Genomic DNA, 16,652 nt, shown 5'->3' with positions numbered 1-16,652 from the left:
TGGACTGGTAAATGCTGAGCAGATGTGCGAGTATCGTCTCAGGCTGGAGGGGGCGGCAATTTTTTAATCTCAGGTTTGACAGACAACTGCAAGCTTCTTTATGATTGATTAATTTATATTACTTGATAAGATTTTAACATCTTAAGTCCCGCCCACTCCAACCCCAACCTTGGCAAACAGTAAAAACAGCAAAATGGCAATATTTAGGATTATGGTTGAAACGAATGTCTACAACTTTTAGATGCTTACAATAATGCACATAAGACCATAAATTACATAGTTAGAAGGTTTTTCTGGATTTTGATTGCCAGGGTCTTTGAGAAATTGTTTTTCTTAAAATACCTTAAAATATCTCCTCAACCTGTTTTAACGTCACTAGTTAAAAGAAGGTGTTAACCCTGAATAAGTGTTTCAGTATGAAGGAGGAACGATGGCCGTGCTAACAAGCTGTTTTTTGGATCACTAAAGGACAACTGATGAAACTGTTTCTACCTTTATGTCACAACAGGCTGATAAGACAAATATCAGAATGAGTCAAAACATCAAAACATGTCTTTAAGTCTCAAAGCAGGTTAGATGTTTAGCTGAAGCGTTGTTGCTCCGCCCCCCCTGACACTGCCAAAACACACGCTCACATTTAAACTGTCACAGCTTCCATTCTTTCTGTCTTTGCAGAAAAACTACTCTATGGGAAACTAGGGGGCAGTGTTGTCCTCAAGCCAGACTTGTCCTCTGTGACTGGTCCCATCACTACCGTAACGTGGAAACATGGAAATAACATCGCCATGGAGAGGATTGAAGGAAGGATACATTCCTACCGTCCATTCAAAGGTAAACTGAGACACAGGGTGATTTAAGCTCAAATGTAATGGGTGGGAGGGACACATTCTCTCAGATGTATGCTGAATGGTGCTGTGGTTTTTCCCACGGCGCTGGGCCAGTGGCGAGGCCATAAGATGGAAAAGTCAGAACAGCCACTCACTCACTCAGTCAGTCAGTCAAGTCAGTCAGGCAGTCATGGAGGTTTAATGAGAGTAGTGGGGAAAATGGCCGTACCTGGGGATAGGAAGGTGGTAGAGAGGCGTTATTATGGATCCCACTGCTCTTGGGGGCAGAACATGCCCTGCGCCTGCCTCCGCAGCATTTAAGCGCTGCAATTGGCCTGGAGCGAGCCAATATGCCCCAGTCACATTTTTGACAGCTCAGGCTTTACATTAACCTCACGTCACCAGTCCCCCTCTCAAAGTAAAATGCTCCCACATAGCACAAATCTCCACACTGCCTCCATGCGTCATAGTGATTTAATTAACCAACTGAATTAATCTTGAGAGCTGATATTGAAATAAATTATGGTGATGTACGTTTCATAAATGTAACATGCGAACGCTAATGTGTAGGGATGCACCGATCGATCGGCACGTGACCGGAAATGGCCGATTTTCACGTGATCGGCCTCGATCGGTGATCTGCGCCGGTCACTCTAAAATGCCGATTCTCTCTCTCGTAAAAACTCTCGTAACGGGACAAGCCCCGTCTTTTATTGTCACACGAACACCACAACACATGCATGCGGCCACAACACACTCATGCTGACGGTGGCCGGTGAAAAGTGTCCTCTGCATTTAACCCATCCAGGCATGTCCTTTTCTCCGGGGGGCAGGCCAGGAGCAGTGGTCGCTTTCTCGTACAGCGCCCGGGGACCAACTTCGGATGTTGTCGTCACTGGTGGGATGACGATGACGATCTGATCTTCTGCATGTTTTTAGTGGGGGGGGTTATATACGGAGGAACCCCCTGGGGGAGCACGGGGAGAACATGCAAACTCCGCACAACCAGAAAGGCCCTTACGACGAGATACCCCACCCGGGCAGTAGGCACTGAAGATATGGGGGGGGAACACAACCACAGCGCCCACAGTGTCCCAGGTGAGAATCGAACTCAGGACCTTCTGACTGTGAGGCGACAGCTCTACCACTGAGCCACCGTGCCCCCCTGTGAGCCGATTTTCAAGTGACGTGCGCGCACCCAAAAGCAGCGAGACAGAGACGGATGAGTTGCAGCCAAAACAAAAGCTGCCACTACACACATGCCACAGCATGTCTTCGTCAGTGTGGAGCCGCGGAGGGGCAGGGTAGGTTGGAGTCCACTCCAGTCTGAGCGGCTCGCTTCACCTCACCAGCTCTTCCCCGACCAGCGTCCACTTCACCGCTGCCTGCTGCTGCTGCTATCTGTCAGTCACGACTCACGTTGTAACGTGGATACAGCCAGGAGAGGACCAGTGTGCGAGATGATTTTTTTTCAAATGGCGGATTAAAAAAAACGCGCTCTGTGTGTAAACTACGATATTCAAACGGGGTCAACTCAAACTCATTTCCTCATCTAGGCTACTCAATAACAGCCAAATCCACAACTGTAGTGGGCATGGCTTCGAAGGTCTCTGGGCTCCAGAGCTATAGGCTATAAACTCCTTGTCCATGGATAACATTTTGACGTTTGTTTATTTTACTTTTTTAGTTTATTTGGTAGCGACATAAACAAAAAAACATTAAACCCCATAGGGGAAGATATGCTTTGTAACAGATTTAGCCATAGGCTACTTTCCATCTGAAGCCCCTGTTCTGTTGCACCTTTTTTCTTTTGGAAAAGTAAATGCATGATAGCTGTGGGATATACTGGAATTAATTGTTTTATATTCATTGTATTTACACAAAAAAGAAAAGCTCTGTCCAGTAACCTGGAACACTTTTATTTTGAGATGTTTTTGAGTGAGATCGTCCTACCTCATGCAAATGATAAGAAATGTGACATGAATGTTAATTTTCTATTAAAGCAAAGTAAAAAAGTAAAAAAATAACCCGCCAATTATTGTTATTAGGAAAAAAAACAGAAATCGGCAAAAATCGGTATCGGCAAGTCAGACTATTCAAAAATCGGAAATCGGAATCGGCCAACAAAATCGCAATCGGTGCATCCCTACTAATGTGGCTTCATTGGATCAATATCGCCCGACTGTAGCCAACCTGAAGCCTTCCTTTGTTCAATAATGCAAACAAACCTTGTGAATTCCTGCAACCAATATCACAACACTAATGTTAACACAAGTTATAAATAAATTGTAGTAGAAACTTCATTGTAACTTTTTTCTTGCAATAGAGTCAGATTTTCTGAAGAGAAAGTATATTTATGAGGCTATTCATGGTAACCTTATTCCACTGCAGATCCATCTGCATCTGCCTGATAATGCCTGCTGTTCAGAACCTAACGTGAAATGGAGAAAGGGAAAAATACATGGCCAGAACGCAGGACAGTAACTTCAATTTAACGTTAAATCCTGAATAACGCTGGTTATCTCTTCCCATTTTCCTCACGGGCTTGAGTCTTAGCACTCAAGTCAAATTGTCTGAGGATAAACATAATGATTTAGAGACAATAACGCAGAACAGGCTAGCGTAATGAAAATAACAGATAACTTAATATTATAAGTTAAGTTAAGTTAAGTTAAGTTATCCTTTATTTATCCCCTTGGGGAAATTAATCCTCTGCATTTGACCCATCCTCTACTAGGAACCTTCCTAGAACTAGGAGCAGTGGGCAGCCACTGTGCAGCGCCCGGGGACCAACTCCAGTTATTTTGCCAGTACCTTGGTCAGGGGCACTGACAGGAGTATTAACCCTAACATACATGTCTTTCTTTGATGATGGTGGGAGGAAACCGGAGCACCCGGAGAAAACCCACACGGACACGGGGAGAACATGCAAACTCCACACAGAAAGGACCTGGGACGGACTGGGGTTCGAACGAAGTTCGAAGTTATATGACATGATAAGTTATATGACATGATACATACATCCACAACCTTGACTCAAATAGGCAGAATGAGGTGAGATGAAAATATCTGGTGCGCTTCTCAGAACAGTCTCCATGGGCGCCTGCCTGGGCAATCCTGGAGCTTGAATGCTGCGTAGTGTGTGTTCTGCCCCCAAGACCAGTGGGATCCATAATAATGTGGTAGAGAGTCAGGATTCGAGGGGCTATAGGGGGATATGGGTGGTGTTTGGTGGCAGCACCATGGGCTTAAAGCTTGTTATAGATTTATTTGAGAAAGAAAACTGAGCACAGTCCACTCTGAGAACTTGTTGCATTCAGAAGGCTGTGTAGGAGGAGGTCTGGAGGTCTGTAACCTGACCTCCAGATGGTTTGTTACACAGAACCTTCTGGGAAGTCATGCTTGGAAAAGGGCATGCACTTTCAAAAAATACCTGACAGGTGAATGAATGAACCATCTACCACAGCTGTGAGGAAGCCTGGCCAGGGGAATAGGAGCCATAGCTAGGGATAGGAGGTTGTAGAAGAGAGTCGAGGTCCAAGGGGTGGGCAGGATGTGGGAGGGGTAGGGGTAGGATCATTTTCCATGTTGAAAACAATTAGCCGTGTTGTTGAGGTACCCTCAAACATTGTAGAAGGAGTCTCTAGTGCTTCAGCCCCTCCGCAGAGGGAGATAGGTGCTCACAGGACAGGACAAGAATAGCAACAACAGTTCAATGGGTAAACCAAAGAGGATTCTGGAGCACTTGAATCACTGGAAAATTATTTTAATAAAGCTGCAAAGACTAACTTTTCGACGCACACAGCATCTTCATCAGAGTCAAACCCCCAAACATTGTCCAAAGTACCATAAGGCTGAATGGCCACACCAATGTGCCATGGGCTTCAAGGTATTTGCGCTTGTTAAAGTCTGGACAGCATACAGGTGCCTGCAGAATTTCGTACATGTAGGTGAAACATTTGTGAGGGCTACTTCATTGGGATTTTGTAGGGGGTGCTACTGAGCCATTTTCAGGGTTCTGCCAAGGTGCTTGAAGTGCTTGGATTTAAAAAAAAACACGATTTCAGACGGACAAGCCCGTCTTTATTGTCACACGGTTACACATCGACACATGCACGGAGGGCCACAAACACACACATGCTGACGGTGGCCGGTGAAATTTGTCCTCTGCATTTAACCCATCCTGGCTTTGTCCTTTCCTCCGGGGGGCAGGCCAGGAGCAGTGGTCGCTTTCTCGTACAGCGCCCGGGGACCGACTTTGGATGTTGTCGTCACTGGTCAGATGACGATGACGATCTGATCTTCTGCATGTTTTTAATGGGGGGGGGGGGGGGGGGGGGGGGGGGGGGGTTATATACGGAGGAACCCCCCTGGGGGAGCACGGGGAGAACATGCAAACTCCACACAGACAGAAAGGCCCTTACGACGAGATACCCCACCTGGGCAGTAGGCACTGAAGATATGGGGGGAACACAACCACAGCGCCCGCAGTGTCCCAGGCGAGAATCGAACTCAGGACCTTCTGACTGCGAGGCGACAGCTCTACCACTGAGCCACCGTGCTCCCTCTTTGAGGGGGGGAAATCAAGTCCTGGAATACCTTGAAAATAGTCCCTTTTTTAAACAAGGTGCTTAAAAGTCCTTGAATTTCACATGAACCACATAATGCTGTCTGTCAGTGACTGCCACGTCTTATATTTTGACCAAAGTTGGTATTAACTCATTGAGTGCCATGGACGAGTATGTTCGTCATTTCGTTTAGTAACGTAGAGTGCCAAGGACGAGTATGTTCGTCAATTGCGTTTTTTGACGGTGGGACGTGGATCAAAGCCAGATCCATCTCCTGTAAAATTTTGGGGCATGTTGAATGTGTATAACCTATTTTACCGGCCCATTAGGTGGCGACAGTGCTCTCCAGATTAGAGAAAGGCCAGGAGAAAAGAGAGAAGAAGTCATGAGGAAACGGAAATTGCATCGATATGCATGAAGCATAACGTTAGCTGTGCCTGTGAACAGCAGTCAATCTGCTGCCACCACAATTGAGCTCCTCCGTCTCCGCTGCGATAGCCCCTCCATATGATTTAGTTGCCGACACCAGCGTCTTTCTGAAAAGTTACATTATTCTCAGCTGGGAGCCGGCGACAGGCTGTGAAAAAGCAGGGGATGCAGCGCACTTTTCAGTGCAGACAGAGCAAAAGCAGAGCGAGAGCAAACGCAGCAGAGCCCCAGAGACACTCCCACGGAGGAGGAGGAGGGGGGTGGGGCACGCAGGGCAGTATACAACCATTGACAGTAAACACAGACCAGTCCCAGACAGCAGCAGGCTCGATAGACAGAGAGACAGGCAGCTGGGAGCCGACGACACGCTGTGAAAAAGCGGGGGGATGCAGCGCACTTTTCAGTGCAGACAGAGCAAACCCACAGCAAACGCAGCAGAGCCCCAGAGACACTCCCACGGAGGAGGAGGAGGAGGGGGGTGGGGCACGCAGGGCAGTATACAACCATTGACAGTAAACACAGTCCCACACAGCAGGCTCGATTGACAGAGACAGGCAAACAAGCTATCTGATGCCCACCAGCAGTAAATCAAGACCAGCAAGAAGGTGTAGGGTCTGCGCACGCAGGGGCCAGCGCTGCTGGTTGCAGCTAAAAAATATTATTTTGCCAAACAAAATTCCTTTGTTTTCACTGTTTTATTGAAGGAAATTATTTTTGAGGTGTCACATCAGAAAATATTAGCTTCAGAGTCAGTCATGTGCTTGAAATGCTATATTTCACAAAAGGCTCAATATCTCAGCTTCTATGGAAACGCCAATTTTTTCTGTTTTTGACCTATCTTCTCCGGCTGATAACTAAAGAACGGAAAATTATATCAATAAACTTTTTTTTGCTGCTGATACAATAGAGTCTCATCGTTCTTTGTGCGTGTTCGGTGTTTACATAGTAATATCACACAATATTCTGTGGGCCTCGAGAAATCACTGAAAACGCTCTGAAACTCTGGCACTGGGAGCGTCCGTTCTCCAAAAGTGGCTGGCACTCAATGAGTTAAAAAGACAAAAGACGCTTACTGAGGTATGAGCATCTGTTCAAAGTCAAAGCAATCTTTAGACAAATATTTTCCCATCCCATTCACAAGATTGATAATAGAATTAAAGGAGAATTCCTGTTTTTTACATGCCAGACCTTATTTCCAGCTTAAAATACGATGTTTTACTCACCCAAATCAATAGGAACAAAAAGCCAGCGCTCAAAAAGTCCTTTTAAATATTTAATTTACCTCAGTCAGGAGCAGTACAACACATACATGTTTCGGCGCTAGGCCTTCCTCAGTGTGGTGCAGTACAGGCCAGGGCGGAGATGACGTTTATAAAGCATCACACCGGAAACAGCATCACTCATGTAAGGTCACAAGACACAAATAAATAAACCGGGTAAATACACTCTATAAACAGACGGGGAAAAGCTAGAAAGCTAGATAAAGACAGGTAGAAAATAGTAAATAACAAACCTCATTGATAAATAGAAAAAAGGAAATATTACAAACCTAATTGAAACACAGAGCAGTGGTGTTCGAGATACAGCGTGGTGATCAATACACCAAGGTCAGACAGCACACCAAGATCAAACAATTCAAGCTATTATTGTTAAAATTAAAGAAAGCAACCCAATAGCAGTTCCTCATTCATACCTCTAGGGTGTTCTGTCTGTAGGGTGTGTATCCAATATGCTTCTCTTTGTAAAAGAGCACGATCCCTGTCGCCCCCTCTCTTAAGAGGAACGACTACCTCTATACCTAGAAATCTAAGGGAACACACATCGTGACAAGCAGCATTAAAGTGCCTCGCTACAGCGGATTTGATGTCCTTGTTTCTGATATTGCTTTTGTGTTCTGTTATCCGGGTCTTGAGTTCCCTGGTCGTTTTGCCTATATAACATAGACCACAAGGGCACTTCAGAAGGTACACTACATATTCAGGGTAACACTTTACTTGAATAGTCCGCCCTACAGATAGTCTACAGAGTATTAGTAAGGTTTCAACAGCTTATTAGTTGACATTCAACAATTAATCAATTCAGCTTCGTTTGTAGATATTTAACAGATGATTTATTATGTGACAATTCATGAACAAATCTACATATTTTCATAAGAAATTAGCAGGCATCAAGGGATTTTAATCACTTGAATATTTTTTAATCATTTTAATCACTTGAATATGTGAACGATAAACTGTATATGGATCCAGATGTCACTCCCTGGCTTAAAGCATGACACTGAGCCCACTGTGGCCTTTTTTGGCGAATTAATTGATATAAGGCCAGGCTGTATCTCTCTTTTCTTTGTTAAAAGTATACATTTTGAACTAACCTGGACGTTGATGATGTATGTTTTGTTTTATTTTATTTCCTGTGTCTGAGCCTGTTTATTTGTCTTGTTTGTGTATTATTATTGTTCTATAAAGATTAAAAATAAAATATTGGAAAAAAAGAAAGAAAAAAAATCAACAAACCACGTGTGGAGTACTGCCTTGTCCATGTAGTGCATTCATAAAGCCGTTGCTTTTACCACAGAATTTCAACTACATAATGTAAACGTGAAGTTGGCCATCACTTGCATAACCACTAAACATCTGTAGATTTTCATCTGGACTCCCCAAGTAAAGTGAAAACTAGCTGATAACCTACAAATTCACTTACATATAAGTAGATATGGAAGTTGATTATTGCATAACCACTAAACATACCCAAGTAAAGTGAAAACTAGTCTACAGGCAATTTATATCCATTCCATGCTATTCATGACAAATTTGACTGTACAGATTAAGTAGAAGTACAAAGTTGTATTCTTTTTTCTCCACACACACAATTTATAAGGCACATTAGGCAAACTGCCAAACAAGATGGTCTGATGGTTTTAATGGATTAAAAAGAATTGTATGAGGCCAGCAACACCTGCCTTAGGGCCTGTGTCCACCTAGCGTCTTTTCATCAGCGCCGGCGTCTATTTTCAGTTGTTTCCAATGGGGGGAGAGCGTATGCGGGCGCACACGGACGTCTAGAGAAAGTGCACTGCGTCCAGCGTCTATTTTCACAGCGCTCTGGCATTTTTGTGCGCCCGACTCCCAGCGCTCCCAGCTGAAATTATTTTAACTTTTCAGAAAGACGCTGGTGTCGGGTGCTCCTTTTCTGGCAACTAATCATATGGAGAAAGTATCGCAACAGAGACAGAAAGGCTCAATTGTGGGAGCAGATCGGCTAGACACTTAATATTTCTGGTGAGTGTTGAGCTAAATCACTGTATGTGTGTTGTTTGCTAATGTTAGCTGTCAGCTATCAAGCTACTACCGCACTGAACTAACGTTAGTTTCAGACTGCTTCCTTGTTATATTGTGCGCCGAGATCAGCGCTTCCCAGCGCACTTCCAGCGTTTAACGTCGGAAAAAGACGCTAGGTGGACACAGGCCCTTAGGCTATTAACACTTACCTGGTTAAACAGCGAGGACACATCCTATCGATTAGCCTAGTCCCAGGGCATCACTATACTTTTTAGTTTTGGACAAACCGGGTCGTCCAGCAGAACTCCCACAATGGCCGAAAGCCACACCACAGCACAGTGCAACAATCAAGTAAGCCGGCGGCGTGGTGGGGGGAAGGGGTGGGATTGGTGGACCTGAAGCATTACTGATTTCCAACTTTGTTGTCGGTAGAGAGCTGGTTTGAGCCCAGACGTGTCCAGATTTTAACCCCGTTTTAACAGTTTTTAACACCAACAACATGGCTATAGGCAAGTAAAACAACTTGGTTGGGTTTAGGCAACCATAACCCTTTAGTTGCCTATACCCAACCAAGTTGTTTTGCTTGCCTAGCCTTAACCAACTTGTTTTGGTTGCAGTTTGACAGTCAGCTCTCATTGAGATCAAAGCTTCCTGTGTGCCGACTGTGCGTGCAAAACGGAATGTTTGCAGACGTTATGTTCCAGACAGGCAGTTTGTGGTTCAGACAAGGTTTCCTGTTTGAAAACCTGCTACAGTTGCCTGCTCTCATGCAACTTGTTTCACCAGAGAGGATTAAGGAGAAGGCAGATAAATACTTCATCATCACTTCATCAATCAATCAATCAATCAATCAATCAATCTTCACCCACAGGGCCCTTGAAAAAGTCATAACCCCGGGGCCCATGGCTACTTTAATGATATCCGGCCTTGGCTGTGGCATGGCTTTCAGCCATTGTGGGAGTTCTGGACTACCAGCCCTGGTTTAATGCATGGGCTTACAGGGGCTAAGCCCCGAGGCTTGGAGGCAAGAAAAAATCGGGTGAGGGGGGGGAGTGTGCATGCGCACTCACATGCGTGCATTATGTGTGAGAAAGATGGATATCTGAGCGGTGCCACACGGCTGAACTGTGACACAGACACAGCGAGACAGTTGAATCCCCCCACTAATAAGCTGTTGAAACTTTGTGGAAGATTGGTATATATAATCTTGAACATTAAGTTGATCATTAGAATGTTCGACAAATATTAATTAAATGTTAACTAATTCTTGAATATTCAGGTTGTTGAACATTTGTAAAGCATAGGTTGAGTGCATAGCTCATCTTCAACTCATTAATTCTGAGAATCACTGTTCATGAATTGTCACATATAGTCTATAGATCATCTGTTAAACATCTACAGACAAAGCTGAATTGATGAATTGTTAAATGTCAACTAATAAGCTGTTGAAACGTTACTAATACTCTGTAGACTATCTGTAGGCGGACTGTCCAAGTAAAGTGTTACCATATTTAGTTTTACAGGAAATTCTATTTTTAATAAAATATTTCTTCCCCGAATGGGGATGACAAAAGGAATCGCCTTTGACCATGGCGTTACAATTGATACAATTTAAACAGGGAAAATTACCATTCGGTACATTTGATAAGAAATGTGTCGGGCGTACAAAGGAATCGGCCCTCATTAATCGGTCCCTGATATTATTTGCCCGCTTCAGAGCAAACAAAGGAGGTTTAATAAAGATGTGTCCCACTTGGGGGTCGTTTACTCACCCAAATAACTTTGGTGTCATTCTGATCCCGCTAGAAGATATTCAGATCCGAGTAGAGTCCTGGAACTGGCCAGAACGGGCGTAAATGGGGCATACATTGTTCACACTGTAAATAACGTATTTTCTGTCACATCACGGTTCATTGTGGTTGTTATGAGAACATGAATTACATATCTAACTAACCTCCTGTGCTGCCGACAGCCTGCTCTGTTTGCTGTCTGAGTGTCCGTCACATAGATAACACCTCCTGCTTTATCTCCCGCTGCTGTTTGTAATGGATATATGGCCTTACTTATTCCATACGAGCGGCAATTGAATGGAATCGTCCATAATCTTGAAATCAGATCATATCTATATGCTAAGCTAGGCTGCTAACACAACAGAGGGAGTCAACTCTGACCTGCCCCGGATGTGCTTCAGAAGAAGCAGTGAGAAGCGCTTATGTTTGGTAACAGAAGAAGAAGAAAAAACCACAGAAGAAGAATTTGTATGGAATAAGGCCATATATAGATTACAAACAGCAGCGGGAGATAACGCGGGAGGTGTTATCTATGTGATGGACACTCGGTCAGCAAACAGAGCAGGCAGGCAGCACGGGAGGTTACTTAGATAGCTAATTCATGTTCTCATAATTATATAACAACCACAATGAACCACGATGTGACAGAAAATACGTTATTTACAGTGTGGACGATGTATGCCCCGTTAACGTCCGTTTTGGCCAGGTCCAGGACTCTACTCGGATCTGACTATCTTCTAGGGGGATCAGAATGACACCAAAGTTATTTGGGTGAGTGATATTTTAAGCTGGAAATAAGGTCTAGGGTGTAAAAACAGGAATTCTCCTTTAACTTGTTAAAGACAAAATGTAATATAATGCAAATTTGATGCCCCTTTTGGGCCAAATTTATATTTGAAAATCAATTATTTGAATTGTGTGAAGTCCTTGAAAATGAAAAAAAAGTACTTTAAAAAGTGATTGAAAGTCCTTGAGTTTCCTTTTGTGAACACAAAATATCTCAAAAGAACTAATATAATGTGTGCTTTCTCTGTCTAAAAGAGTTAGTTTTTATCATGTTCTGTTATGTAGGCATTAGCAGTTGAATACAGCATGGTTTCAGAGATTTTCAGAGAGTTTTGAGATAAATGGATTTTTAGAACCACCTCACGTGCCTGTGATTATGGGTGCCCTTGGGCAAGTGTGTATACTGTATTGTGTTGTGTGTGTGTGTGTGTGTGTGTGTGTGTGTGTGTGTGTGTGTGTGCGTGCGTGCGTGCGTACACTTATTCCACAGTAAGCATAAGCTAAGAGAGAGAGAGAGAGAGAAAGAAAGAGAGAGAGAGAGAGACTAAACTACCGTAATAGTTTAGTCCAATATAACAGCACCCCCCCCCCCCCCTCTCCTTCAAACTCCTCCCTCCGTGGGTGTTCTCCTCCTCCCTCCGTGGCTCCGTGTGTCACAAGCGAGTCTCTGCTGCCTGTCTGTGCTGCCTGGCGGCTGCTCGTCGGGCGAGTCTGGATCGGGAACAGTAATTTCCTCCATAACAGCACCCCCACCCCCCTCTCCTTCAAACTCCTCCCTCCGTGGGTGTTCTCCTCCTCCCTCCGTGGCTCTGAAGCGGGTGTGTCACAAGCGAGTCTCTGCTGCCTGTCTGTGCTGCCTGGCGGCCCCTCGTCGGGCGAGTCTGGATGGGGCTCGTTCGTTTCTTGGGGTTTCGGTTGAGAGCTGGGATGAAGCTGCATGCGATTCTGGGCTTTATGCTGCGTGTTTCAAAGTGTGTTGCACCCAGTCTATTTTTGGAATCCCCCGCCATTGTGCGCCACCGTTGTGCGCCAGCGCGAAAGCGTTTTCGCCAAACCATTCTATGAGAATGGCTTCCTCACGCTGTTTTTGCTCGGCTTTCTCTAGTTTGGAGAGCACTGTCGCCACTTAGTGGGTCGGTAAAATAGGTTATACACATTCAATAGCTCCCATATTTTTATAGGAGATGTAAAAGGGTTTGATCCACGTCCCACCGTCAAAAAAAATAAAATCATTTTTGACGAGTTAACTCGTCCACGGCAGTCAACCGTTGGTTTCTGCTTGACGAGTTAACTCGTCCACGGCAGTGAACGTGTTAAGAACTCTGTTGAGAAGCTAAACATAACCATGTTAAGAACTCTGTTGAGAAGCTAAACACATCAAAAGAAGTGAAGTCCGCACACTGCATCCACTTAACTCAGTTTATTTGTTATAATGACGTTTCGGTCATGAGACCTTCATCAGAATGAAGCACAAAATGACAGAGCACCCATATATACCAGTCTAACATCTCCTCCCACAAATGGGCGTGGGGGAAAGAAAACAGGTGAGAGCAATCAACCATTAAGGTGAACAAAATCATCACAGGGTGCATCTTGCTTCACATAAAAACAGAATAATGGAGAAAGACATTCTCAAGACATGATACACAAAAAAAGTACATTTTAAGATTGTATAACCTAGTGTAGGAAGCAAAGTTGTTGGTACACTAGAAAATACAGTAAACAAGGAGCAAGGGCAAGTCTAAAACAATCTGTAGAAAAACATTCTGTAGAGAAACATGTAGAAAAGGAGGGGCCAAGGCAGGTAATCTGCAAAGGGTAGGATAAAGATACCCACACATAAATATTAAAATAGAAATAAGAAAATAAGGGAGGGATGACCTCCAGGGCAGCTAAAGTGAGCAATGCTAATGTCAGACAGGATGTAGGCTGATCACAACTATCTAAGTGAGTCTGTACTCACAGATGAGGGTAAGTATAGAAGTCTATCAAAAGTAAAAAAAAAAAAAAAAAAGAATTAAAGGAATGGTCTAATATCAAATGACTCATTCAAGCCTCTGGCAAAGTTATCTAAGGTAGAAATCCAGAAAGCTTCCCTCCTAAGGAGTAAATTGTTAATATCACCTCCCCTAGGTGGCAGTTTGACATGCTCTATCCACCTTATTTTTGGCGGCCATTTTTGCCTGATCTGCTGATGGGTGCTTCTTCCGGTGTGATCCTCCCAGCCTTGTTGCTGACAGCTTGACACCCGTCTGGGCGAACGGAGCAAATCACTAATCAGGTCCAGCTTGGCAAAAATCTCGTCGATAAATATCCCTTTAAGAGCGCAGTGCATTCATGGGTAATCGCCTGCTGTGGCCAATATTAACCATTTCGAGTAACACTGTTTCCATACGGATCACCGGCGTTAGTTTGTTGTTTATAACGTGGCTATATTCATAACGTTTTCTATCTCGGATACGTTATTTCGAATCGCACATAGGTTACGCCAAACCCCACATAGGTTATGCCTCGAATCCCACATAAGTTACGCTAAAACGCACATACTTTACGCCTCGAATCGCACATAGGTTACGCTAAAACCACCACCGCAAAGCGTGTGGGTTTCAGGACGAAACAGACTCGAGCCACTAACGTCATCTTAAGAGCACAATATTCCTGGAATGCAAGTTTAACTAAACAGTTACATGTCCTCTGCATTCTACATAAAATTAAGATATTACGGGTTGTTTTATTTTGTATGTTACATACTTATTGACCAAGTTATGTTCAATTCAGCCAGGGTACAAGAGACTGAGTGTAGGCAGCCATCTTTTCAAATCAAGTAGAATACATTAGGAAATGGCAAGCTGCAGCAATAGTCACGTTAAACCGGACCTTGTACGCACAATTATTTTTTACAGTGGGGCATTCAAAAATAAGGTGGATAGCAAAATATTTGAGTGAAGAGATACAATGTTTGGCCTGGAAGAAATGAAGTGCCACAGGATTCTTAAAATCCTTAGTCCTAATGTCACTCCTGTGTTCAGATATTCTGGTTTTTAAAGCTCTGGAAGATTTGCCAATGTAGACTGATCCACACAAACATTTAATCATATAAATAATATTCGATGTGGTACAGCTGATGATACCCTTTATTTTAAATGTTTTACCCGTCACTGGATGGTTGAATGTATGACATTTGTGAGTGAATTTACATTGGGCACAATCACCACATTTATAGTTACCATCGGGAATGTTATTAAGAAAATGTGAGGGTGTTTGATTGCCTCAAATGCGACCTGACCAGGAAGTTCTTCAGGTTGGGAGGTTCTTCAGGTTTTTACTTTTGATAGACGTCTATACTTACCCTCATCTGTGAGTACAGACTCACTTAGATAGTTGTGATCAGCCTACATCCTGTCTGACATTAGCATTGCTCACTTTAGCTGCTCTGGAGGTCATCCCTCCCTTATTTTCTTCTTTCTATTTTAATATTTATGTGTGGGTATCTTTATCCTACCCTTTGAAGATTAACTGCCTTGGCCCCTCCTTTTCTACATGTTTCTCTACAGAATGTTTTTCTACAGATTGTTTTAGACTTGCCCTTGTTCCTTGTTTACTGTATTTTCTAGTGTACCGACAACTTTGCTTCCTACACTAGGCTATACAATCTTAAAATGTACTTTTTTTGTGTATCATGTCTTGAGAATGTCTTTCTCCATTATTATGTTTTTATGTGAAGCAAGATGCACCCTGTGATGATTTTGTTCACCTTAATGGTTGATTGCTCTCACCTGTTTTCTTTCCCCCACGCCCATTTGTGGGAGGAGATCTTTGACTGGTATATATGGGTGCTCTGTCATTTTGTGCTTCATTCTGATGAAGGTCTCACGACCGAAACGTCATTATAACAAATAAACTGAGTTAAGTGGATGCAGACTTCACTTCTTTTGATACTTGTTACTGCAATTGCTGTCTTGCACCTGCAGCTCCGAGTGGATGTGTGCGCTTTTCTTCTTGTTCCTCTTGTTCGAGAAGCTAAACATAACCATGTTGAGAAGCTAAACATAACCATGTTAATAACTCATTTGAGAAGCTAACCCTAACCATGTTAAGAACTTTGTTGAGAAGCTAACCTAACCATGTTGGTGCATATTTGAAGGTCGTGTTCACCTGGACATTTCAACTGGAGAGCTGAATATCACAGGATTGACCAGAGAAGACACTGGATTGTACACACCAATGATCAACAACTTCATCATCATCCAGACTCAACTCAAAATCATCTGTAAGTTATTATGCTAGCTTAGGCTAGTGACTGTTGTGAATAGTGCAGCTGACAATTAGGGAAAGACCTAGTGACAGCATGGAAAGACAGCTGACAGCAGGGATTAGACCCCACCGGGGCTGCAATGGGTTAGCTGCTCATTGTGGCAGTAGCCAAGGCCAATAGGCCATTGGTTACACGCAAACTTGCTACGAAACTGAATTATGTAAAAACACCCCTAGAGTCTGCGAGAGCGGGGACGAAACATGACTCACCTATGGTTGACACGGTTATTGACTCTGGAACGGACTTGACTATGAGTAGGGAAAACATGTCAGTGGAAACCACTAGTTTAGATGTAGATGGGAAGAAGCGTCAGGTTTGCTTGTGTGGCTGGCAGAAGGTAACAACTTTAAAGGGCCTTAGAATCCATCAAGGCAGGAAGAGGTGCTTGGTAGAGGGAACACAGGGACCCCGCATTGATAATTATTTCTTAAGAAGTTTATCAAGTCAGTCGGGTGAAGTCCAGCGACAGGAAGTAACCCACAGCTCGCAGGACATCAGCACCCCTGATGTTGAGGCAGGTCCTAGCACTGAGGAAAGCAGAGAGGCCAGCCAGCCAAAGAGGGAGAAGATTACTGGTCAGAAGCCTAGAGTTAAGTGGCCAGGTGCAGCGGAAAGTAGGAAGTGGGAAGCTATCAATAGTGATTTGGTTAGGGTGTTAG

General features: G+C 43.8%; 1 protein-coding gene across 1 annotated transcript in view; it reads right to left on the bottom strand.

Annotated features, from left to right (window-relative positions):
• Positions 1-15,712, bottom strand: part of LOC310778028 (ras-related protein Rab-10-like) — a gene marked incomplete at its 5' end in the record, with an annotated part of 59,594 nt that extends 43,882 nt beyond the window's left edge. Inside the window, one exon of the mRNA XM_083638343.1 lies at positions 15,644-15,712. Within this exon, the coding sequence (XP_083494469.1) occupies positions 15,644-15,712 (69 nt within the window). The remainder of the gene's footprint in view (positions 1-15,643) is intronic.
• Between the last annotated feature and the right edge of the window lie 940 nt (positions 15,713-16,652).

Source organism: Poromitra crassiceps, assembly GCF_964638095.1.
Source record: "Poromitra crassiceps genome assembly, chromosome: 6".
NCBI classification, from domain to species: Eukaryota; Metazoa; Chordata; class Actinopteri; order Beryciformes; family Melamphaidae; genus Poromitra; species Poromitra crassiceps.
Note: the sequence above shows the minus strand (reverse complement) of the source record. Positions and strands in the feature narration are given on the sequence as shown.